Source organism: Stomoxys calcitrans, chromosome 1 (assembly GCF_963082655.1).
Source record: "Stomoxys calcitrans chromosome 1, idStoCalc2.1, whole genome shotgun sequence".
NCBI lineage: Eukaryota > Metazoa > Arthropoda > Insecta > Diptera > Muscidae > Stomoxys > Stomoxys calcitrans.
This window is the reverse complement of record NC_081552.1, coordinates 45,205,292-45,232,589: the sequence shown is the minus strand read 5'-3', so window position 1 is coordinate 45,232,589 and position 27,298 is coordinate 45,205,292. Positions and strand designations below refer to the sequence as shown.

General features: G+C 40.9%; 2 protein-coding genes across 3 annotated transcripts; one reads left to right on the top strand and one right to left on the bottom strand.

Moving 5' to 3' along the window:
* Window positions 1-1,692: 1,692 nt before the first annotated feature.
* Window positions 1,693-3,123, bottom strand: LOC106093409 (uncharacterized). Its single transcript, XM_013260465.2, has 2 exons — window positions 2,876-3,123; window positions 1,693-2,817 (listed from the first exon to the last, which is right to left on the bottom strand). The coding sequence occupies exons 1-2, from the start codon at window positions 3,073-3,075 to the stop codon at window positions 1,794-1,796; spliced, it is 1,224 nt and encodes a 407-aa protein (XP_013115919.2). The 5' UTR covers window positions 3,076-3,123; the 3' UTR covers window positions 1,693-1,793.
* Window positions 3,124-5,021: 1,898 nt separating this feature from the next.
* Window positions 5,022-26,837, top strand: LOC106093413 (N-acetyltransferase eco). Of its 2 annotated transcripts, XR_009396519.1 has the most exons (4): window positions 5,022-6,895; window positions 23,656-25,039; window positions 25,330-25,600; window positions 25,664-26,837. XR_009396519.1 is itself a non-coding variant. In XM_013260468.2 (3 exons), the coding sequence occupies exons 1-3, from the start codon at window positions 5,347-5,349 to the stop codon at window positions 25,529-25,531; spliced, it is 3,135 nt and encodes a 1,044-aa protein (XP_013115922.2). In that variant the 5' UTR covers window positions 5,022-5,346; the 3' UTR covers window positions 25,532-26,837. The 2 variants fall into 2 exon arrangements, 1 of the variants encoding a protein (XP_013115922.2); XM_013260468.2 differs by having other exon boundaries at window positions 25,330-26,837.
* The last annotated feature ends 461 nt before the right edge of the window (window positions 26,838-27,298 follow it).

The following is a 27,298-nucleotide window of genomic DNA, read 5'->3' as shown; positions in this document are numbered from 1 at the left end:
ACGGCTTGCCAGGATACGTCACTCAGGAGATCAGGGGATGCAATGAAGATGTCTGGCGAGCTGCTGCACCTCCTCGTAATCCTAGTGGGGGCATCCTCATTCACCGTGCAAAACGTGGAGCTTTTAATTTGCTCTGCCAAAGCTATGCCACGTTGGTCGTTACCTAAGGGAGAATGCCATGACGTTTGATGCGCATTAAAGTCCCCTAGAATCCGGCGATTATGGCCAGATAGCAACCCACTTATGTCGGGGTTGTAAGCCTGGCCATTAATCGGGACACAGCTACCAACCTGCGGTATGTACACGTTGTATAGCTCTATGTCGGCAGTACCGGACCTGACTGCTATCCCCATGCATTCCACTAGCGCCATGCGCAGGCGAGATAGGGATATATTGCACGGAATGGTTTATTACGAAGGCCAATCCCCCACCTCCATTCCTTGAGCGATCCTTACGTAGCACATTGTAACCGTGACAACTGTGCAAGCTGCAGGTGTTGGTCAGCTTTGTCTCCTGGATCGCTGCGACCAATATGCTCCTACGACTCATAAAGTCCACAATTTTATCGATCTTGCCACGAAGTCCGTTGCAGTTTAACTGCAAAAACGATACACTTCCCGGCACTGGCCTGGCAATATTCCGACGACGAGGACGCAGAAGACGACAACGACGCTTGTGACCCTCTGCTGGCTATGTTCGCACAGCACCTTGCGACATAGCCAGTATGACTATACTCCCGTAGCGAAGTGAGGCCAGAGCAAGATCGGAAATGTACCCACTCCATGCACCGGTTACACCTCACCGAAACCGAACTATGATAAAGGCGGTTCTGGCAAACCGAACAGAACAAGGGTCCGGGGTTCTTTTCAATACCGGCACGAACCAGAAGCGTGCGGAGAAGGAACTCCGGGATGTGCCTCTCCCATGACGAAAAAAGACGAACACGTACACTGAGGCAGCAGCCCTTGCCGATGAGGATTCCATCGGGTCAATCCGGTGCGTACAACCGGCTGCCATGGGATCGTGGGAAATTAAGTATTTAGTAGTGGTTTTATTATTTTAAAAACAAAAAAGGTCATAAAGCCCAATGGGCGATTTTAGACGGTCATATCGCCCAAAACTACAAGATATTAGGCACTATGCTGCCGCCTCTGTGTACAACACACTGCTACAACAACAACCAACAGTTTCAAGATTTTTTAAGACCTTGAGCTTATATTATCTATCCTGAAATTCTCGAAGTACCAATGTCCAGTGGATGGTAGTAGACCTCCAATACGAAATTCATTATGAAGCCATTAGTGTAGATCGTGATCTCACCATCTTCAAACACGTTATCCGCCGCCCAATCTTTTTCTTGGGATAGCAAATCTTATAGATGCTGGCCTATCTGCCAGTCAGTTTACATAGCCTACATTCTTTTGTGCCACATTTTCGCTATGGACAAAAGTTGGTGTTCGCTATTGGATATGAAGGTCCTTGTTGGTCTAGGATATGTATTGCCGGCATGAACGAGTGTCCTTATCTTAATTCTGGAGTTGTTCTCTCGTTGTAAGCGTCTGATCTTCCAAGCGATCCTCTATTAGTTTGGGGAAGACATATAGTTGCAAAGGTTTGCGCTAGTTACCTGCCTACTTCCACAGAGTCCGTTGAGCGGAATACTTCTGGGCAAGATTTTAAAATGTTTAGCTATTTCATTACCTGTGACTTTAATTCATTGCTTAAACCTATAAGACTTAATTTTTATTCAACAATTTCACAACATTTCTGGCATAGTAGAATGCTCTTCATCGTTACAATTCTTCGATTTCATTTTTCGCCTTGTTGCCACGCGAAACTTTTGCGATGCTTTCTGCATCTTGCAGCAAAACCAAACGAATAAAAGTCAAATTCAACAATAAAGCTTGTCCTAAATATTCCCGATGATATCGAGGAGCTTTGGAAAACATGTCTCTTTGTTCCACAGGAAATTGGACATTAACTTTTAGTGCGACATTGCCATCATTCGCTTGTTGACCATTCTTTTGTGTGTTTTCATCATCTTTCTGAGCTACATAGTCCTCAGTTGCATCCATATTGTAATAGGTACGCATCATATTGAGTATTGTCTCCTCAGATGATACTCTTTCTGTGCCCACCAAATGATTGAAGAGACGGGCGGTTAAAAATCTTCTAACATAGAAAATTAAAGAACGTGGTTGTAATTTATCATCATTTTGCGGTGTTTTCTTTTCCAGCATTTGCTCCAATCGCGATTGCCTCGATGCCAAGGCATAACCCATTATGGCAGTAACTTGAGCCTTTTGTATATTGACATTCTGTTGATCCACACTGCCCGGATTATTGCTTACTTGGGCCATTTGGGGATTTTCGAAAAGATAACAATCAGCCTCAGGTATTTGATGATTGACATACAAACACCTATGAATGAGCTCATTAATGTGTAATTTCTTTTCAGCTAGCTCATGATGTTGCCAATGAGTCAATTCGCAAGGGCCATTATAATCTGCAGCGGGTAATTCAAGTCTTGACCAAGTTATGCTATTCACCCCTATTCTCAAAGAAACACAGGAGCCTATGTTCATTTGTTGCTCAGGCTCTATATGAGGGGTAATAAATGGTGCTGTTCTCAGACGATTTGGCTTGCCTGCATTATTATCTTCCGATTTGGGCTCTTGCAAAAGACTTTGATAAAATTTTTCGGTGGCCTTTACGCCAAATCCATCTACCATAAAAATGTCATTTAAATTTGCAAGCAGTCCGTTACGCATACGCCAAGTTAATAGTTTGTTTGCCCGGCCTTTGGTTATGTCATAACTGGAAAATATATGAACTGTGAACAGCCACACTTTATGCCAACAGTGAAAAGACTTACCGCAACAGCTCGTTTACATTGGAATTATTAATAATTTTCAATATCTTTTCACCATCCTGCTCGGTATATCTCTCGATGACTTCTTTAGCATTAGGCTGTTGGACCGCATAAAATCTTGATGGTGTACAGCGTGCAATAGACGTAATTGAACATAAGGAATTAGTTTTAGTTATCCTATGTATTGTTTTCAATATTTGCATTTTTGTTTAATTCCTTATGTGTTCAATTTGTGGTCTTATTAAGGAAAAATAAAATATTTAGTAAACAATAACATCTGATGACACTAATCCGCAACAGCTTGAACTAAAACGGAACGAAAGCGTGGGGCGTTCCAAGATATATTCATTTACAGGTAGAGGCAGTTGCCCAACAACAAAATATGAGTACATTATCTGTCAAAATCAGTGATTAGTGCAACTCTGATTTTTCGTTGTTTGTGTGTGTCATGGTTTTTAATTATAATATACACACAACCAAAACTGGTTGACAGATGGTGCACTTCGCGAGAAAAAAATTGTACTCATCTGTTTACGGTACACTACCTGGCAATAATGACATAATTAAATACAGGACCATACCTATACCGTTTCACTAATTCAATATAAAAAACTGTTAAACATTTATGGGTTTTTCTAAATCGATACAGATTTTGAGACCTTTAAAGTATGATAATAACTATAAAACAAATGATACAACTAAAAAAGGGTTATATTTCGCTATGAAAAAGAATTAAAAAAACCAAAAAAGTATATAATTAAATCAGGATGCACTTATAGGATGAGGTCATGCGAACAGCTGAGTAAAATTTTTTTATTTTTGTTTTGATTTTGCTATAAATCTAAAACCCCATTTACACAGCTCTTTAAATCCGGATTTAATGGCTGGATTATCTGCCTTTCCTTTATAAAAGCAGCTGACGAGAGCTTTAAATCCGGATTTAATGAGCAGTGAAAACGGGGTTTAAGGTCGGGCAAGGCGGATTTAAAAAGGTGGTCTCACGCGAACAGCTGTTAACAGCCGGCCGGGTTTGACGGTATTAAGATTTCAAATTTTTGTTTGCATTCTCTTTGTTGTCATCCTCTTTCTCATATTCTCTGCTCATGTACGCACACGTATACACACACACTCAAAATACCTTGGCTTGATGGCAAGATAGCGGATTGCACCATATGATTTGTGGTTGCTGTACAAATGAGACCACCTTTAATTGTTTCGCCATGAAGGTCGGGTTTCTCATTCTCCAGTTACAATATATCGTATCGATATTCTTCTGGTTAAAGGATTTTGGTTTTCTTATTATGGCTTAATGCTTATCCTAACGAAAAACCTTAAGGCTAAATTTTTGGGGGGAGAATTTCCGAAAATCGTTCTTTCCTAGGCAATATCCTTTAAAATCCCAACAAAGCAATTGACGTTCTGATGGGATTTGCGTACAGTTCTTGGAATTAGAAAATTTCATAAGCTGGGCTAGTTGTTGTTGTTTTTGTAGCCACATTTTCATGTGGCGATCGTCGTTAAGCTCATGTAGGTGAGAAAGCTCGTTCTAGTGCAAAGGACCGATCGCCGCGGGAACAGGGTGGTCTATGACATAATTACCAGGTAGCGTACCGTAAACAGCTGAGAAAAATATTTTCTATCAGTTGTGTGTGTGTATCTCAGTTAAGAACCAGAACGCACACAAACAACGAAAAATGGCGCGAACTAGTAACATGCTCAAAATCAAAGTTTCACTAATCACTGATTTTGCCTTTTCCATATATGAAAAAAATTATTATGGCACCAAGGCGGATTTAAAAATGTTTGCATTCTCTTTGTTGTTATATTCTTTCTCGTATACTTTCTGCTCATGTACGCACACGATTTGTTTGCGTGTGTTAGCAAAATGCGGACCAGCTTGATGACAAGATGGCTGATTGCACCATATGATTTGTGGTTGTTGTACAAATGATTGTTTCACCATGCTTTGGAGCATAATTTATTCACCAGTTCCGTTACGCTATGTGTATCTCGACATTTCGTTAGTCTAACCAGTCATTTTAATATACAACCCCGTTTTTAAAAAATATCCACTTGGAAATGGTAGTTTGTTAGCGGATCTATTACCCCAGCTGATGTTTACATTTTATTCGCGCCCAAAACATACCAACAAAACCCATGAACGAGCCCAACAAGACTTTTTGTATGTATGAAATGAATGACGAAAGAGAGTAACAACACGCAATACACAAAAAATCAAAGTGACACTCACACTGCGATGTTAGCACGTTGTCCCACACACACGCACACAGATTATCTTCGCGCTCAAAACATTGGGACAGATTGCATTGATCGCATTGATCTTAGAAGGAAAATCAAGAAAAATCAGTGGAAAAACCCAAAGGTGTGTTCTAAGAGGAATGTCTATTGAGATTGTGTGCGTATGGGGGGAAGATAGTGCCACGTAAAAAGGAAAATTTTAAAAAATATAAGTAATGGAAACTCCAAAAAGTGCAGCCCAACAAATAAGATCCATGCGTAATCACACGCCGAGATTGTCCGAGAGAAAAAAGAAATTATTTGACTCCAGGCTAGATAAGCATGCTGATAATGAAGATGAAGATGTATTGATGATGGGTCTACGGCCTTTATCATCGAGCAAATCGAAAAATGGCTTTAACCAAAAGACACCTAACAGTACAAAAACCATTGAGGCTCTAATGGGTGGCCGCGGTTCATCATCATGTAAGAAAACGCCACGCGTTATAAGTTTCTTTGAAAATGAATCTGAAGCCGAAGATGAGGAACAAGCTTCACCTTCAACACGAAGAAGTGTACGCCTGAGTGGGAAAAAGGGAGTTTCGCCAAATTCCAGCAAGTCAGGCTCGGAACTTTCTAGTTCTCCGCACAAAGAAAATATACCCATTAAAACGCCCAGTCGTAAGCAACAACAAGAAGATAAACAATTACAAAAAATGTTTACCACATCTATGCAAATCACTCCCAGGGAAAAGACTATTGTTATTGAAGACACTTCTAGTGAAGATGACGATGAGGTGGTGGATAGCAAACGCGAAAAGGCCAAGAAGAATTTAAACAAACGTTGTGTTACAGAGGCCTCAACTGGCTTGAGTCCTATGCGTAAAGTGGCCAAAACAAGTGTGTCTCCTCTGGACAAGTCGGGGTCCATTTCAACAAAATCCTTTTATTCAGGAGCCAAAGTTTCTCCACCCAGCGCAGGTCGTTCAATGTGCCGTAATCTTTTTGGTTCATCGTTGAGATTGAATACAAACAATTCACCTCCTTTGCAAGGCAAATCATCCGCCCCCGCCAAATGTCAACATCAACCGAAACGAAATGATCCCTTTCTGTTTAATAGAGGGGTACGTCATAAGATCAGAAAACGCTCAATTGTTAACCAGCGTCACTATGCTCCCGTTGATATAGATCGCATTTTAAGCAATGTCCGCAACGAAAAGCTGCGCAAGCTTATCACCACAACACGCGAAGAGAAAAAGCAGATAGAAAAAATTCATAACATCTTCAGGCAGGGCTCCAATCCCATTGCCATGGCTAAACCTCTGGCCTCGCTGACCATACAAGATGATACAAATAACAATAATGTACCCATCAGTGGAAAATCACCAAACAAAACCTGTTATAATAACTCCAATTCTCCCAGAGCAGCACGAACTTACCAGTTGGATACGGACTTTTCCGATATCGAATGTGATTCAGAGGAAGTGGAAGATGAGGATGAAAATGAAGCTTTTGAAAATGCTTTACGAGCTATGGATAAAGAGGTAATACCCATAGTCAGTTACGCCAATAGCTATGCCGACGATGCTTTGTCTACCAAGTCCGAAGATGCTATGTCGGTAAGCAGTACAAAGAGGAAGTTCTTCAAATCGGGGCGCCAGACTAATACCAGGAAGGAGGTTAAAATAACCGATAACATAAGGGCCACAGTAAAGGCGAATGGCAAGTTGAGATTGGTGGAGGAAAAGAAAAAGGTCAAGAAACGTCTTAAGATACGAAATTCTGGTAAGTACATAAATATGGTTAACAATAATTTTGAAAATGTATCTATTATACATAGGAAATCGTTCAAGATGATCATTATAGGGGCTAAGTTAAGTGTTCTTAAGGTCGTGGGGATCCCAGTATTTGTCTAGCAACACTCCAATTTTGTTGTTATTGTAGCCACATTTTCATCTGGAAGTGGCGATCCTCGTCAAGCTCCATAGGTTATTTAAAGGCGTCATTAATTCGTCTTGTCATATAGAGCATCATGGGCACTCAGTATTTGTTTAAGAGCCGTTGCCGCCTGCCCTCTCAATGAGACTCTTCACTCGATACCACTGATTGTTCGCGACTGCCGTTGGAGCTACTCCGTATGGAGCATTCCACTATCCGTAACCTGTGGACACGCCCGGTAGCTAGCAGCTAAGCTTCTCGTGACAGCAATGAACACCACACAGATCGGACCTCAGTGTTCCGGTCTGTGTGGTGCTCACAGCTATCCCGTGCCAATGTTGTTGTTGTAGCCACATTTGCGTGTGTAGGTGGCGATCCTCGTCAAGCTCTTATAGGCGAGCAAGCTCGTTCCGGTCTATACGACCGATCGCCGCGGGAACATGATGGCCATTAGTTATTTAAAGCCGCCAATAATCGCCTTGTAGCAACGAGCATCATAGGCTCTCAGTATTCAAGCAAGAGCCGGTGCCACCCGGCCTCTCACTGAGACTACACTTGATACCGCTGATTGTCCGCGACTGCAGTTGCAGCTACTCCGTATAGAGCATTCCACTATACGCAACCTGTGGATGCGCCCGGTAGCTCCCAGCTACCGTGTGGTGCTTATAGTTATCCCATGTCGAATGCCGCCATGTTGTTGTTGGTTAGTAGCTACTTTATCGCCACTCCTTCGTGTAAATAGCCTATTAAGGAAGGATTATGACTTCTGCTACCCAGGCTATATTATTAACATAACTTTTTCAGGGGCAAGAGATCTCCAAGGATGACATTCACTTGGATGCTGTTCACCGCCTCTTCTACCGTATCAATGCAACCTGCCTGGAACACAGTCTGATCTATGGCTTATCTTTTTTAGTGGTAAACCTCTCGCTGATGTCTCTGGTCGGTGTATGCCTATCCACAATATTAGGGTAGTCTCTGCCGTAACAGTCCAGTAGATAATGCCAAATTATAATGAAAATGTGTCTTCGCAGGGTAAGATTTTTGATGAAAGTCGTCGCCAACGTGGATGTTATCATGTTGGTTGGCCGTATTCTTACCAACCTCTTGTACGAGGTCACTAAGAAATCCAACTGGATGGGCTAGAACCAATGGGATTTCCATAAACTGAAAGTCCGTGCTGGTATATTTTCCAAAGAAACGTAAGCTGGGCGTTTCCAGCAGACCTTTCCTGGGTGAGGTTTTCGCACTCTCCGGAGCTGGGGGCAAAGGCCGGGGACGGTGCAATGTTTATTGTTGTTGTAGCAGTATGGTGTGTTCTCTCTCTCGTATGCTTGGTTCTGTTGAATATCCAGATCCAGGAACTCTGCGACTAAAGTGGCTGGCAGTTAAACAATGACCCAGGCCATAATCGGGATACACATTCCGCACGTTGGCATCAATCCTTGCGCACCAAGAGTTAAGGCGGCTGCATCTGCCGAATCGTAAGTAAGCCAGAACTACTCTGGTTTGCCGGGGGAGATTAATTTCTTCAGGAGCATTGGGAGGCGGTCGTTCTCCAAGGACCACATTTAACCGGTAGCTATTCACAACATCTACTACCGTGTTTGCATGGATGTTGTCTAGACCCGCTTGATATGCTGTCTGATCAAAAGGTTATCTCTTGTATCGCTGAACCTCTCGCTCTAGATTATATAGATCAACCTTAAGGAATTTTTAAAAAAAATATATGTTTTTATTTCCTAAGTCAATATGCTTTTAAACAAAAAAATAATTTTCCTTATATTCTAAGACCATTTTCGAAGAAAAGTGGATTTTAATGACCGACATAAAACCGCATCTGTTTTCAAAAATAGTAGGCTTGTCGTCATTAATTTATTTTTTTAATATAGAAATCTTTAACCGCAATAAAACTCTATAACGGTTTCCAGAAATCGCACCCCCAAGAGTTTTGAGAAAATTGTTTGCAAGATTTTTTGAGCAGCCAATTTTGACAAGCTAATTTTCTCCCAAACCCGGCCGACACGGGCTAACTATGAGCATCACACAGGCTGGAACGTTGAGCTCCGACTTGTGTGGAGTCCATCGTTACCACGGGAAGCTTAGCTGAAAGCTACCGGGCGGGTCCTGCGGCGCTGGGGCAGTAACCCGCCCTCGGCAAACTATGAGAACTACTATGAGAAACAAAGGAATAGTAAAAACGGACTCCCCCAACGTTGACGACCCACGCAAACGAAAAAAGGACCATGATTTGCGGATCTACACCTGGAATGTCCGCACACTTTATAGAGAAAGTGCAGTATACGCGCTGGCGGATGTATTAGAGAAGTACAAGGCAGATATTACCGTCCTACAGGAAGTGCGATGGACTGGGAATGGCGTCACTACAACACCAAATGGTGACGAACTATACTATAGCTGCCATAACACGAGGCATGAATTTGGCTGTGGATTTGTGGTTCGTCGTAGACTGAAACACTTTGTCTCCAGCTTTACTCCGGTGGATGAGAGGCTAGCCACAATATGCGGATTGTGGCCAACTTCTTCAACATCAACCTTATTTTTGCCCAAGGCCCGACAGAAGATAAAGACGAGCAGACCATGGATATTTTCTACGAGCGCCTAGGGAGAGAATATGACCGATGCCCCGCCCATGATAATGAAATCGCTCTGGGAGATTTTAATGCGAAGATAGGGAAGGAAGACATTTTTGGTCCAACAGTCGGAAAATTTAGCCTCCACGAGATAACGTCCAGCAATGGGTTGAGGCTGATAGATTTCTCCCCGGCAAAAAACATGGTAGTTAGTAGCACCAGATTTCGACATAAGAATATTCACAAAGCCACATGGCTGTCACCCGATCAAAATACGAGAAACCAAATTGATCACGTTGTGATAGATGGAAGGCATTCATCCAGCGTGTTAGATGTACGATCGATCCGTGGAGCGAATATAGATTCGGATCATTACCTTGTTGCAGCAAAGGTTCGCACCCGTTTGAACATGGCGAGGAAAGTACGATCTTAAACTGCACGGAAGCTGGACATTGAAAAGCTGCAAACGCAACAAGTGGCAGCGGCATTCTCCTCTAGACTGACCCATCTGCTTCATGAAAGCACTCCTTGTTCCGATGATATAATGGCGCAGTGGCAAACTATTGAACCCTCCATGGAAAATGCCCCGAAATCCGTACTTGGGTACCGGAAGCCTCCTCCAAGAAACTCATGGTACGACCAAAAGTGTCGAGATGCTATTGAAGCCAAGAATGCGGCATATAGAGCAACCCTGCAATCAGTAGCAACGCGCCAGATGAAGTAAAGGTATCGAGAGAAAAGGAGAGAGGAGAAACGTCTATTTCACAGAAAGAAAAAGGAAATGGAAAGACGTGAATGTGAGAGAATTAGGATGTACAGGAGTCAGAATGAAGTCCGGAAATTCTACCAAAGAATTAAACACCAAACCGATGGCTTTGGTGCAGGCACATCCTCCTGCAGAGACAAAGAAGGAAATCTGGTAACTGACACAGACAACTTGCTGAGTATATGGAAAGAACATTTTACCCAACTGCTAGTGTCCGATGTTGGCGGGGAAGAGGATACCGCAGAACCAATCCCTGATGATGGTATAGAATGTTTACCTCCTAGTCAGAATGAGGTCCAAGTAGCAGTAACCCGACTAAAGAACAACAAGGCAGCAGGAGCCGACGGGTTACCCGCTGAACTACCCGCGGAGGCGACACGCTGATAAGGCGTATGCATCAGCTTATCTGCGCAATGTGGCTAGAAGAACGCATAGCCGATGATTGGAACCTCAGCATACTATGTCCCGTACACAGGAAAGGATACAAGACGGAATGTGCCAACTATAGAGGAATAAGTCTCCTCCCCATCGCATACAAGATACTCTCGAGCGTACTGTGTGAAAGATTGAAACCTAAAGTCAATGAGATAATTGGGGCCTATCAATGCGGCTTTAGAACTGGTAAATCCACCCTAGACCAGATATTCACACTGCGCCAAATCCTGGAAAGACCCGAGAAGGACAAATCAACACCTACCACCTCTTTGTTGACTACAAAGCCGCCTTCGATACTCCTTTACGTTCAAAGGTATTTCAAGCCATGTCTGAGTTTGGTATCCCTGCAAAATTAATAAGACTCTGCAGGATGACACTTGCTGATACGCGTTCCTCAGTAAGAATAGGATAGAATCTCTCCGAACCATTTAATACCAAACGAGGTTTCAGACAAGGAGACAGCCTCTCGTGTGATCTCTTTAATATCCTGCTGGAGAAGATTAAACGAGATGCAGAAGTGAATAGATATGGCACACTTATCACAAGAGAGCACATGCTACTTGCCTATGCCGACGATATCGATATCATAGGTCGGTCACCGAAAGTAGTAACTGCAGCCTTTGAAAGAATCGAAAGAGAGTCAGTGTAAATGGGTCTGGCAGTAAATGGAGATAAGACTGAATGGATGGTCTCCACTCCCAAAAAGCCTTGTACATCCGAGCAGATAAAGAACATGGAGAAAGTTGGGAACCACAACTTTGAGATAGTAACTTTTTCTACCTCGGCACCGCCGTAACCGAAACGAATGACACCAGTTTTGAGATAAAGCGGAGAATAATACTGGCAAACAGATGCTACTTTGGACTAAGTAAGCAGTTTAGAAACAAGGCCATCTCCCGACAGACGAAGACTACACTTTACAAGACACTGATACTACCCGTGTTGTTATATGGTTCTGAAGCATGGGTACTTGTGAAAGCAGATAAGGCAGTGCTTGGAGTATTTGAGAGAAAGATTCTTCGTAAAATATATGGACCAGTTTGCGTTAACGGAGAATATAGGCGACGTATGAACCACGAGCTGTATGACGACGGTAGCATAGTTATACGCATCAAAATACAACGGCTGCGTTGGCTAGGTCATGTTGTCAGAATGGATGAAGAAGCTCCAGCAAAGAAGTCTTTTGAAGGCAAACACGGTGGTACCCGCAAACCGGGAAGACCAAAAGCCCGATGTAAAGCTCAAGTTGTGGGAGACACCTCGAAACTTGGTGTCAGAGATTTTAGAATGAGCGCAGAAGATCAAGGCGCTTGGAACGCTATTCTACGTTCGGCTAGTGGAAGAAATATTCTGTCATAGCCAGTTAAAGTAAAATAAGGATACTTCTCTCTTACCAATGAGTGCAGTCCGATTAAAGTTTAAGCTCAATGATAAGGGGCCTCCTTTTTTATGCCCAGTCTGAACGGTGTGCCGCATAGCGACACCACTTTGTAGAGAAGTTTTAACATCACGCCGGGATTTGAACCCAGGCGTTCGGCGTCATAGGCGGACATGCTAACCTCTGCGCCTCTGATTTAGATATATATACCTTCCGTCCGATATGCTCTATTATGGCTTTAGCAGTCACAATTTGGTCCGATCAAAACTAAATTTTCCAAACGATATTTGGTTTGACGTCTCACTCTGTGCGCAAAATTTCATCGAGTCGGTCCAGTTTATAGCTCCCATCTATATATTTCAACTAATATGTCCTGTTATGGCTGCAGTAGCCACAATTTCGGTCAGAGGTGCTTGATTTGATGTCTTCTCTATCTAAGCGCAAAATTTCATCGAAATCAGTCTAGGTTTATAAAGGGTAATTTTTTAAGAGCTATAGGAAAGTTAAAAACAAAAATCGCACGATCTAGGCGGTCAAGTCAAGCTCTTGCATTTTGGGCAAAAAAAAGTTGTTTATCATCTTACGGTAGCGCGCTCACCATTCACAGTTACGTTACCACTCGCATCATCTTTGAAGAAGTACGGTCCAATGATACCACCAGCCCATAAACCGCACCAAACTGTGACTTTCTGGATGCATTGCTAGTTCTTGCAATGCATCTGGCCGAACTTTAACCAAAAATCGACAATTCTGCTTCCTTACGTACCCATTAAGCCAAAAATGAGCTTCGTCGTAAAATGGAAGAATCGCACAATGAACTTTCTTAACAGAGCACGCATTTTGATGATAAAATTTAAAAATTTTGAAGCGCTGTTCGTTTGTAAGACTTTGTAAGATTCATGGTTAAATTATCGAACAAACTGAAGATGTTTGACAGTGAAACAAAACACGAAACGTGCGTGAGCTCTTTATAATATAATAATAGGAAAATCAAATCAAATGCCTTTATCTGAATCCCATATAATCTTTATTGGTCTACAAATTTAATTTTAGATGTAAGGTGTACTCCATTCCTAAAATACTTTATTTCAGCCCGATATTCTCATGATATCTGATTGAGGTGTGTTTTCGGGAATGAGGTGATCCCCCAGACACTTGGCCCTGAAAAAATATCAGCATCGTGCTCTTCTTTCAAATACCTTTTATTTAAACCCCATATTTCCATTGGCTTAGGGGAGTTTACGCGATGAGGCGTCCCCCAAACACATGGCCCCAAAATAGGTTATCAAATTCGTTTTCTAATCTCAAATACCTTTCATTTGAGCCACATATTGGCATGGTCGAAAAATTGTTACCCTTTGAGGGGTGTTTTGGGAAAGGGTTGATGCCCTAAATACATGGTCCTACATTTGGATATCAAATTCGTATTCTACTCCCACATACATTTATTTAAGCTCCATATTGCGATGGTCAGTAAAAAAATTGCTGTTTGTGGGGTATTTTGGGAAAGGGGTAGGGGCAGAAAATTGGTCCCGAAAGTGGGTATCAATTCTTGCTCTACCCCTCAATACCTTTCATTTAAGCCCAACATTGACATGGTTGGTAAATATGCCCGATCTAGGGGTGTTTTGGGGATTGGGGTCCCCCAAAAACTAAGCACGGAAAATATATCAGCAACGTGCTCTATACTCATATATCTATATATGATTTATTTGAACCCTATAAAATTCGTTTTCTAATCCCATTTAAACTCCTTATTGCAAAAGTCAGCAAATATGTTCGGTTTGGGGTATTGGCCCTAAAAACTATAAATATTTAGTTCCACTCTCTTTAAGACCCAAATTGTCTTGGTGAGCAAATATGTCCTATTTGGGGGATCTTATGCTGGTGGGACATCCCCTAGACAATTGGTCCCTAAAGTTGATATCAGATACGTGGTCTACTCCCAAACACCTTTAATTTGAGCCCCATATTTCCATAGTCGGCAAACATGACCGGCTTGGGGGGTGTTTTCGGGGATGGGCGTCCACTCAGTGAGTTGGCCTTGAAAATATATATCGGATTCGTGTTCTACTCTAAAAATCTTCATATTTGAGCCTCATATTGCAATAGTCAGCAAATAACTCCTATTTGGGTGGTGTTGTGGGGTTATGGTGGCCCCATAAACACTTTTCCCGAATATTGATATAAGATTCGTGCTTTACTCCCAAAGACCTTTCATTTGAGCCCAATATGTTTTTGGGGAGAGGCGGCCCCCAAACACTTAGTCCCATATTTGGGTATCAGATTCGAATTTTACACTCAAATACCTTTTATTTAAGCCTCATATTTCCATGTTCAGTAAATAAGTCCTATTTGGGGATGTTTTGGGGAAGGGATGGACCCACAGAAACGCGATCCCACATTTGGATATAAGATTCGTTTTCTACCCGTAAATACCTTTAATTTGAGCCCCATATTTCCATAGTCGGCAAACATGAACGGCTTGGGGGGTGTTTTCGGGGATGGGCGTCCACTCAGTGAGTTGGTCTTGAAAATATATATAGGATTCGTGTTTTACTCTAAAAACCCTCTTATTTGAGCCTCATATTGCAATAGTCAGCAAATACTTCCTATTTGGGTGGTGTTGTGGGGGTGAGGTGGACACTTTTTCCGAATATTGATATCAGATTCGTGCTTTACTCCCAAAGACATTTCATTTGAGCCCCATATTGCATTGGTCGTAAATATGTCCCCTTTGGGGGATGTTTTTGGGGAGAGGAGGCGCCTCAAACACTTGGTCCCATATTTGGTTATCAGATTCGAATTCTACACTCAAATACTTTTTATTGAAGCCCCATATTCACATGGTCAGTAAATAAGTCCTGTTTGGGGGTGTTTTGGGAAAGGGTTGGACCCCCAGAAACGTGGTCCCACATTTGATTCGTGTTCTACTCTAAAAAACCTCTTATTTGAGCTACAAATTGCAATGGTCATCAAATACTTCCTATTTGGTTGGTGTTGTGGGCGTGGGGTGGCCCCATAGACACTTTTCCCAAATATTGATATCAGATTCGTGCTCTACTCCTAAATATCTTTTATTTGAGCCCCATGTTGCTATGGTCGTAAATTTGTCCCCTTGGGGGATGTTTTTGGAGAGAGGCAGCCCCCCAAACAATTGGTCCGATATTTGGATATCAGATTCGAATTATACACTCAAATACCTTTTACTTAAGCCCCATATTGCTATTGTCAGTTAATAAGTCCTGTTTGGGGATGTTTTGGGGAAGGGGTTGACCCCCAGAAACGTTGTCCCACATTTGGATTTTAGATTCGTATTCTACTCGCATATACCTTTCATTTGAGTCCCATATTGCCATAGTCGGTAAATAAGTCCGATTTAGAGGTGTTTTGGGGGTTGGGGTGGTCCCCCTAGCACTTGGTCCGACAATTGGATATCAGATACGTTTTCTTATCCTAAATACCTTTCAGATGAGTCCCATATTGTCGTGATTGGTGTAAATATATGTTTGGTAGGTGTTAGGGTGGGGCAGCCCCTAGGTACCCCATCCGAAATTTGGATACCATTTTTTTGTTTTTAGAGTACTATATGAGAGCACAGAGTACTATATGAGAGGGGGTCCGCCCCCCTTTAGATATCAAAAATGTAGTACCCTATTTTCACCACGGGGTCATTATATACCATCTGTGAAAATTTCAAGAAAATCGGTTCAGCCGTTTCTGAGTCTATAAGGAACACACATACATACAAACAAACAAATGCCGGAAATTGTTGTACAAAATTTCAGCCAAATAGGAAAAGAATTGCAGCCTCTATAGGCTGAAGAACTATAATAGGGAGATTGGTTTATATGGGAGATATATCAGGTAATGAACCGATTTGGATCATACTTGACATAGTGTTTGGAAGTTAAAACAAAAGACTTCATGAAAAATTTTATCCAATACGGATAAGAATTGCGTCGTTTAGAGTCTCAAGAAGTCAAGATCCAAAATCGGTTAGTAATGGACGGATATGGTCCATTTACAATCCCAACCGACCTACACTGATAGGAAGTATGTGTGCACAATTTCAAGCACCTAGCTTTACTCTGCCGAAAGTTAGCATGCTTTCCACATACAGACGGACGGACGTGGCTAGATCGATTTAATATGTCATGGCGACCAAGAATATATTTATACTCTTGATCGGGTGATTTTTTTCCATCATCTTCTTTTTTGGATTAGACAAGATTTTATTTATATTTCACTAGCTGGGCAGGGCCCGCTCCGCTGCGCCTTCTTTTACTTTATATGGAACAAAATTATCCTTTGATTATTTATTTTTATACCCTCCACCATAAGATGGGGGGTATACTAATTTCGTCATTCTGATTGTAACTACTCGAAATATTCGTCTGAGACCCTATAAAGTATATATATTCTTGATCGTCGTGAAATTTTATGTCGATCTAGCCATGTCCGTCCGTCTGTCTGTCGAAAGCACGCTAACTTCCAAAGGAGTAAAGCTAGCCGCTTGAAATTTTGCACAAATACTTCTTATTAGTGTAGGTCAGTTGGTATTGTAAATGGGCCATATCGGTCCCTGTTTTGATATAGCTGTCATATTAACCGATCTTGGGTCTTGGTTTCTTCAGCCTCTAGAGTGCGCAATTCTTATCCAATTGGAATGAAATTTTGCACGACGTGTTTTGTTATGATATCCAAAAACTGTGCCAAGTATGGTTCAAATCGGTCCATAACCTGATATAGCCGCCATATAAACCGATCTGGGGTCTTGACTTCTTGAGCCTCTAGAGTGCGCAATTCTTATCCGATTGGAATGAAATTTTGCACGACGTGTTTTGTTATGTTATCCAACAACTGTGCGAAGTATGGTTCAAATCGGTTCATAACCTGATATAGCTGTCATATAAACCGATCTTGGGTCTTGACTTCTTGAGCCTCTAGAGTGCGCAATTCTTATCCAATTGGAATGAATTTTGGCACGTAGTATTTTGTTATGATATCCAACAACTGTGCCAAATATGGTTCAAATCGGTTCATAACCTGATATAGCTGTCATATAAACAGATCTGGGGACTTAACTTCTTGAGCTTCTAAAGGGCGCAATTCCTATCCGATTTGGCTGAAATTTCGCAAGACGTTTATTATTGTTACTTTCAACAACTATGTCAAATAAAGTACAAGTCGGTTCATAACCTGATTTAGCTGGCATATAAACCGATCTGGGATCTTGACTTCTTGAGCCCCTAGAGGTCGCAATTATTATCCGATTGGAATGAAATTTTGTACGACGGATTATCTGATGACCATCAACATACGTGCTTATTATGGTCTTAATCGGTCTATAGCCCGATACAGCTCCCATATAAATCGATCTCTCTATTTTACTTCTTGAGACCACAAAGAGCGCAATTCTTATTCGAATTGGCTGACATTTTACACAGGTCTCCAACATATAATTTAATTGTGGTCCAAACCGGAACATATCTTAAAATCTTTTCTTATATCCCTTTTTTTTTTTGCCTAAGAAGAGATGCCGGGAAAAGAACTCGACAAATGCGATCCATGGTGGAGGGTATATAAGATTCGGCCGGCCGAACTTAGCACGCTTTTACTTGTTTTTTAATGATCTTCTGTTATTGCGTATGTGATATGAGTTTTTGCACAAAAACATTTTCCTTTAACGAAATTAGAAGTGGATTTTGCCCAAGGAGTTATTTTAAAAGTGGTAAAAGTGTAAAAACTTTTTAGAAGAACTTTTGTGGAGTTTATTAAAATTAAAACAATACTAGATATATAATAAAATTTAGACTACTTAGGGGAACGATGGTTTTTATGAACAGATTATTTCTTAGAACATTAAGTTTTGGCTGATATGACCAAATACAAAAGGCATTGGAGTAAACACATAAGGCATTGAAGTAGACAGATAAAAGAGTTGGGCGAGCCGACATGGATCAAACGACTTAGCGAGTCACAGCGGTCAGCGGTATGCAACAAACAGGACATCATAAAAGCTTGAGAAAGAGAAATTCGAGACATAGTTATAAGTGCAAACTGTCGATGTCAAGCGAAATATCGAAAAGATACCCCAACAACAAGGATAAAATAATCAACCTATTTTATTATAACTTCTTTTATTCAGGTACCGAGAATTGATAAACAAGTACCCGTTTCAGCGAAATAAGGCATGAAATCCGATATTTATGGGATTAAGACCCAATATTAGAAGATCGGTCTATATGACAGCTATATCTGTATAGTATGATCTGATTCATATTTGGGTCGGATATTGGGAAACTTAAAACAACTCAATTATTTAAATTTCAACGAAATCGGGTAATAAATAACGCTTTTATGGGCTTTAGACCCTTAATTGAAATATCGGCCTATTAGGCAGTTATATAAATAAATATAAATATAGTCCGATCTGAACCATATATTGATCGGATATTAGGAGGCCTAAAACTACTCAGTGTTTCAAATTTCAGCGAAATCGGATAAAGAATAAAGCTTCTATGGGCTTCAGACCCTTTATTGGCAGTTCGGTCTATATGACAGCTATCTAAATATAGTCCGAAATCGGGTAATAAATAAAGCTTGTATGGGCTTCAGACTCATTATCGGGAGATCGGTCTATATGGCAGCCTAAATATATCTAAATATCTAAATATAGTCCGATCTGAACCATTTTTGAGTCAGATGTCGGGAGGCCAAGAACAACTTACTGTTTCAAATTTCAGCGAAATCGAATAAAAAATAAAGCATTTATGGGCTTTAGACCCTTTATCGGCAGATCGGTCTATATAGCAGTTATATCCCAATATGGTCCGATTTGGCCTGTTTAACTTAACCAGCGTGCATCAAAAAGACGTATTTGTACCAAAATTTCAGCTTTATATCTCAATTTTTGAAGGCTCTAGAGTGAGTACAACAGACGGACCGACATCGTTAAATCGTCTTAGAATCTTAGGAGGCCACCACTATGGATACGCTTAAAAATTTAATCAAACTAAATTTAGTTGAAGGACATAATTTTTATATCCACCAAATTGTGGACACTAAAACAGCCCCCATTTTCATATTACTTTGGATATTTAGTGGAGTTGCTATAAAAGAGGATGTTTCATTTATCCATGGTGGTGGTTATCTAAAGTTCGGCACGGAAGTTCGGAACTTAACACTTTTATACCCTCCACCATAAGATGGGGGGTATACTAATTTCGTCATTCTGTTTGTAACTACTCGAAATATTCGTCTGCATATATATTCTTGATCGTCGTGACATTTTATGTCGATCTAGCCATGTCCGTCCGTCCGTCTGTCCGTCGAAAGCACGCTAACTTCCAAAGGAGTAAAGCTAGCCGCTTGAAATTTTGCACAAATACTTCTTATTAGTGTAGGTCGGTTGGTATTGTAAATGGGTCATATCGGTCCATGTTTTGATATAGCTGTCATATAAACCGATCTTGGGTCTTGACTTCTTGAGCCTCTAGAGTGCGCAATTCTTATCCGATTTGAATGAATTTTGGCACGACGTGTTTTGTTGATATCCAACAACTGTGCCAAGTATGGTTCAAATCCCTCCATAACCTGATATGAGTTCTTGAGCCTCTAGAGTGTGCAATTCTCATCCGATTGGAATGAAATTTTGCACGACGTGTTTTGTTATAATATCCAACAACTGTGCCAAGTATGGTTCAAATCGGTCTATAACCTGATATAGCTGCCATATAAACTGATCTTGGGTCTTGACTTCTTGAGCCTCTAGAGTGCGCAATTCTTATCCGATTGGAATGAAATTTTGTACGACGGATTATCTCATGACCATCAACATACGTGCTTATTATGGTCTTAATCGGTCTATAGCCCGATACAGCTCCCATATAAATCGATCTCTCTATTTTACTTCTTGAGCCCCCAAAGTGTGCAATTCTTATTCGAATTGGCTGACATTTTACACAGGTCTCCAACATATAATTTAATTGTGGTCCAAACCGGACCATATCTTGATATCGCTCTAATAGCAGAGCAAATCTTTTCTTATATCCCGTTTTGCCTAAGAAGAGATGCCGGGAAAAAAAAACTCGACAAATGCGATCCATGGTGGAGGGAGGGTATATAAGATTCGGCCCGGCCGAACTTAGCACGCTGTTACTTGTTCTCAATTAAAGAGCTTTGAGTGAAATACCATACTACGAAAATTGTATGTGTATATAGCTTGAGAAACAGTATAACAATATAAATGCCTTTATCTGAATTCCATATGATTATTATTCGTCTATGAATTCGCTCGCAGGGTTTATGGTGATTTAAGTTTGAATGTTAAAGACTTATTTTAGCTTAAAACTCTTTATTGGAGCCCGATATTCTCATATGGATTTTGGTAGTGGGAAGTGCCCCATGGTAGTGGTTGGTGGGTTAAGGGGGTGGTGTGAACCACCAGAAACGTGGTCCCGTAAGTGCGTATGAATTTCGAGCCCTACTCCACCGCCACCGGGGGGTGGTGTTTTGGGGAAGGGGTGGTGCGCCAAATACATGGTTCCACATTTGATTATCAGATCCGTTTCAAGTCCCAAATATCCTAATTTGAGCCCCATATTGCGTCGGTCAGTAAATAATTGCTGTTTGTGGGTTGTTTTTGGGGAAATGGTAGACACCCACAAAATTGGTTCCGAAAGTGGGTATCAATTTCGTGCTCTACTCACCAATACCACTTGAGCCCCACATTGACATGGTCGGTAAATATGTCTGATTTAGGGGTGTTTTGGGGAGTGAGGTGGTCGCCCAAACACTTAGCCCTGGAAATATATCATCATCTTGCTCTACTCTCAAATATCATTTATTTGAACCCTATATTGCCATTGGCCTCAAAATGGGGTATCAAATACGTTTGCTAATCTCAAATACCTTTTATTTAAACCTCTTACTGCAAAAGTCAGCAAATATGTCCGGTTTGGGGTATGGGCCCTAAAAACTATGAATATCGAGCTCCACTGTCTTTAAGACCCAAAATGTCATAGTGAGCAAATACGTCCTATTTGCGGGTGGGACGTCGGTTAGACAGTTGGTCCCGATCATTTGAGCCCCATATGCAGCAAAATCGGACCAAAATTGCGGTTTGTAAGAGCTCAAGAATTCAAATCGGGAGATCGGTTTATATGGGAACTATATCAGATGATGGACCGATTCAGACCGTACTAGGCACAGTTGTTGGAAGTAATAACAGAACACTACATGCGAAATTGCGGCTTGTAGGGGCTCAAGAAGTTAAATCGGTAGATAGGTCGTTGTTGTTGTAGCAGTTTCTTGCAGTTAAACAGGTGACGTGTATCGTGCGGTCCCTGGTTACATACATCTTGCACGTCGGCATCAAACCTTGCTCTGTAGGAGTTGAGGCGATTGCATCTGCCGGAACGTAATTGAGCCAGAACTACTCTGCTTTGGTGACCTCCGGGAGGAGGTCAATTTCTTCAGGTGCAATGGGAGGCGGTCGTTCTCCAAGGACTATATTCACCCGGTAGCTATTTACCGCATCTGTTACCTTATCTCCATGAATGTGTCTAGACCCACTTGATCTAGAGGTTCTCTCTTGTAGCGCTGAACCTCACGCTCTAAATCATGTAGATCTACCTTAAGGCTTCTGGGCGGTGGATATCTATCCACAAGATGATGATTTGGATGGTCTCTGCGATAACAGCCCAAAAGGTATTGCTTAGACAGTATGTAGTTATGTCTTCGCACGAGTAGGATCTTTGTCTCCTGATGGAGGTGGTCCACATGAGAACTGAGAAGACAACCCGTTGCAGTTCGGAGGTAGTCATTCGACAGATCTGAATATTATTCCAGTGCGTGTCACAAAGCTGACGAGACCAGAGTGGCTCTGCATAACCACAGACCGCCCAATTTGCTTTGCACGTGGTCAATAAGGTATCTTTCTCTTCACCCCAAGTGCTGCCGGCAAGTGACTTGAGGACCTTGTTTCTACTATTGACTTTATCGCAAATTGCTGTGGCATGTGAGGAAAATGTGTAAGAGCTGTCAAATGTGATGCCAAGTATTTTGGGACAAATTATGTTCGGAATTATTTCTGCATCAACCATCACAGTCAGTTCGGCATTCACCTCACGCGTATTTGTAGCGAACAATGTGGCTGAAGATTTGGCATATGATACGATCTCTATGCCGTCTGGAGGGGGTGGAATGGAGGATAGGTAGAGGTTAAACAGTGCCGGAGATATCACCCCACCTTGGGGAACTACCTGTTAAACTCTACGGTGCTTCGACTTCTTATCCCTAATTTCCACAAATGACTGACAACCAAACAGATAATTCGCGACCCAACGTTTCAGGCCTGACTGGAGGGTCGTGTTGGCCATGTCCTCAAATAGTTTGGCTTGGCTGACTGCATCGAATGCCTTCGATATGTCCAGTGCCACGAGGACCGTCCTATCACATGGCCTGGGCTAATTCAAGTCATGGCAAATGTGTGCGGTGATGGCATGCAAAGCAATTGTTGTGCTATGCAGCCTTCGAAATCCATGTTGTTACTCGGCGAATAGGAATTCTTCTAGAAGGCTCGGGAGGAGTAATGCCCCAAAGGGCCTTTGCTACTAGTGATAGAAGAGAAATCGCTCTGTACGACTCCCTCAACCTCGGTTCGTTTCCAGGCTTCAGTTGCGGGATCACTTTGTCCATTTTCCAGACATCGGGAACTTTAAGAGTGTTCACAGACAGGTTGAGGACAGTGGTAAGGTACTCATTTCCAGGAAAATCCAGATTCTTTGATGGATGACGCTTTGAATGACTCTCGGGATGCACAATAAATTGACAGTTGAACAATCTGGCGCATCTCCTCGGATCAGTCACGGCTAAGTCACCAAAAGTGACTGAGGTCTTGTCATCCCGTCTATCGGGGTTGTTGTTCTAGCAGTGTGTTATACCCTGAGGCGGCAGCCTTTGCCGACGAAAGACTTCATCGGGCCAATCCGTTACGTACAACCGGCTGCCATGGGATTGCTTATATGGGAGATCGGTTTATATGGGAGCTGTATCTAAATCGGAACCGATATGGCCCATTTGCAATCCCCAACGACATACATCAATACTAAGTATCTCTGCAAAATTTCAAGAGATACGATTAAGATTATAAATACTTTATGGAGTCAAACAAACGGAATGAATAGATTAGCAATCCCCCCATCCTATGGCGGTGGGTATAAACCAACATTTTCTGCCTAACTTGAAAAAAGGTTGTTTGTTGTTCTATTTGTAATATAAACAGATTACCATCAGCTGTGGCAGGACAATAATCTGAAACTATTTCAAGACCAAATAAATTAAGCGCTAAACATGAAAAATTTCTATATTTTTAAATTTATTGTTTTTTTTTATATAATTTGTAATCTGCTTATTATTTTATTTCTAGTAACCAGTGAATTCTCTGATGAACAGGCAACCGTAGATGCTATACTGCGTAATCTCGATGACACAGCATTCGGAGATATTATCGATACCGATCAAAATGATGTAGAAGATGAAAACCATAGAATTCCCAATGATAATGATCCCAATGAAAATGAATTTTTGGATCAAATCGATGAGCAATTATCCCTGATGCACAAGCAAAAAGAACTCCAAACACCGGTGGTTCTTGGTGAAGATCTTAGACAAGATATCAAAGATGATATTAAGCCGGATTATAGTGAATTTATAAAACGTCTGCCTTACAATACCAACGATCCTGAGATTATAGAGCGACAACAGTTACTCTTGGACTTTCTGATTACAAACAACATATGCACGGAAGATAATTTCACCATATTCATAGCAGATCCCGATAATCATAAGGAAGAGGCTGAACGCATTATCGATGATTTGGTAATGGTAGTGACGGGTCAGCAGCAAGATTTTCGCCACAAAATTCCCTATAATACCATCGATCTGCAGGTTATTGCCCAACAGGAAGCCTTTTTGGATTTCCTGGAAGAGAATAGTTTGTGTACCGAAGAAAATTTTGATATTTTCATAGCCAATTATGAACAAAGAAAAGAGGAAGCCAATGCTATACTTTCGCAATATATGGCTCTTGATTTGAAAGCGGAGAGTAATGAAGGAACAGGTGTGGTGTATGTGGCGGAACCCCCACAACAACCAGCAAGCAATGTGGGCGATAACAACAGCAGCACTACGCTGCAAACAAATGGCATTGAAAACATAACACAAACCCAAGAATCATCTGTGGAGGCTGAGGCATCAGCAGCTGCAACCAAATTATATCCCATTTTTTATCCAGGAGGTTGTCAACCCTTGGCTGTGCCAGTTACCAAACGTAAACAACCACGTTCTTGGAATGGTGGCTATGGCTGCGATCAATATCAAATAGATGCAGGACAAAAACAATTTGGAGCCCATCAGTGCCGACAGTGCGGTTTAGTCTATACCGCCCATGAACCTGAAGAGGAGAAATTACATCGGGACTTTCATGCCTCGCTGCATGTGCTGCGCTTTAAGGGTTGGATTGATGAAGATATAATGGCTATATATCCGGAATGGGGACCTGATGGTCGTATAATACGTTTGACTGAATCATCGGCCTTGAAGCGCAAAGAACGTCTTATGGATATATTGAAAATTGTTGATAAAGAGCTGGGCTTTTCATCATACATCATACCAAAAACGTTTGTTGCCTATTTTGCTGTAAGAAAAATGCAAATTGTTGGTCTATGTTTGGTGCAGCCCCTGGAGAAGGCCAACAAGTATATGAATATCAATGGTGTCGATTGCTGTACAGAAGAACAATTTGAGGCCAAGTAAGGGAAATCTTTTGAAACCTAAGAATTTGAAAAAAATATATATAAATTTTATTTCATTCTATGTTGCGTTAGTCGAGCTTCAATGACCACGAGAATGTGTGCTACAAAGGAGAAATTATTTTTTATGAATTGATGAAAGAAATTACCAGCTATCAGACAATAGGGCATGGATAACACACCATTGGTCATTTAAGCTCAACAATCGCAAAAAAGAATGATATATCCAAAATAAACAGCTCTAGTAGCCAAAACAAATAAACAAAAATTCTATTTGTTTATCATTTCAGATGTGGCATATCCCGCATATGGGTTTCACCCTTGCATCGGCGTTTCCATATCGCGACAAAACTCATACAAGCAGTGCAATTAAATACCATTTATGGTGAGGAAATACCCTTGGATAAAATAGCCTTTAGTGCCCCCACGGAAATGGGTAAAGCATTCGCCCAGAAAATTACCCAAACCGAAAACTTTTTGGTTTATCAATAATTTACAATAGAGAGAAGGAGAGGGAAATTTACGAGTATAGTTAAATGAAAAGAGAACTCCCAAAGACCAGTGAGTTTAAAGAATAAAAAACAAAATGATTATTAAAGGAAATTCCACCACCTACGTTTTTAGCATATGTTGGCTATGGAGAGAAAAACAAATGCCGTTTTGGCTATGGAAAGAAAAACAAAACGTTTTTAGCATATGTTGGCTATGGAAAGAAAAACAAATGCCCCTAAGCTTTATTAATTAAATATAATTTGCCAATAATTTTCTGATGTCAAAAAACATGAAGAGAGATTTTGCTGTATGGTGTGATTTTTCATATCCCTTAACGATCTCAGAGTTATATATTAAATTTTCGTCTAGGGATTTATTTGTTCACACCTTTTGATTGTTTCTTGCATTTATTTCTAGAATTTCTATCAACTCTGTAAGTCATTCAAATTTTTAGAAAAAGGTTATCCAACTTGTTTATAAACTGAAAACAAAAAGACCTTTGGATATATAAACGATTATTGTTTGACTTACCTTTTAAAATTCATATAGTACTTTTCATTGTTTGCCAGCCACACAATACCCCAATTAAGTTTAGCTACCCGTTTGGAATTTGTATTTAAATATTTTTTCTATTAATTCTTAATTTAAGGCATTGTATTGGCTTAAATTTTTGTCAACTGTTATATAAAATTTACGAGCATACATTTTTTCTTTTGTAAGAAAGGCTTTTTTACATATATTTTAAATAATTTTTAATTAACTCGTTATAACTTAAGGTCTCATCCGCACGGAAACGAAGCGCAACCTTAATAAAAAAAAAACTTTGTTTTTTTATTCCTTAAAGAATATGTTTTTTTTTTATAAGGAACGATATAAGAATACGACAAAATTGAAAGGCCACAAGGACTTACAACTATCGCCAATATAATACATTTTCCTATCACTTCGTTGCCTGCCGAAGACATCGATATCATAGGTCGGTCACCGTACTACTTCCGGTGACTGCAGCGAAAGGGAATCAGTGAAAATGGACCTGGCACTAAATCGAGATAAAACGAACTGAATACTATCGACTCCCAAAACGCCCTGTACAACCGATCAGATAAAGAAAATGGAGAAAGTTGGGAACCACAACTTTGAGATAGTCAGCAACTTTATCTAACTCGGCACCGCCGTAACCGAAACGAATGACACCAGTTTTGAAATAAAGCAAAGAATAATACTGGCAAACAGATGCTACTTTGGATTCAGTAAGCAGTTTAGAAATAAGGCCACCTCTCGACAGACAAAGATTACACTATACAAAACACTGATATTTCCTGTGTTGTTATGTATTGGGTTGCCCAAAAAGTAATTGCGGATTTTTTATGCATTTAAAGAAAGTAAATGCATTTTTAATAAAACTTAGAATGAACTTTAATCAAATAAACTTTTTTTACACTTTTTTTCTAAAGCAAGCTAAAAGTAACAGCTGTTAACTGACAGAAGAAAGAATGCAATTACAGTCACAAGCTGTGAAAAAATTTGTCAACGCCGACTATATGAAAAATCCGCAATTACTTTTTGGGCAACCCAATAGTTCTGAGGCATGGGTACTTGTGAAACCAGACGAGGTAGTGCTTGGAGTGTTAGAGAAAGATTCGTCGTAAAATATATGGACCAGTTTGCGTTAATGGAGAATATAGGCGTCTTATGAACCACGAACTGTATGATGACGATAGCATAGTTACACTTGTCAAAAAAACAACGGCTGCGTTGGCCAAGTCA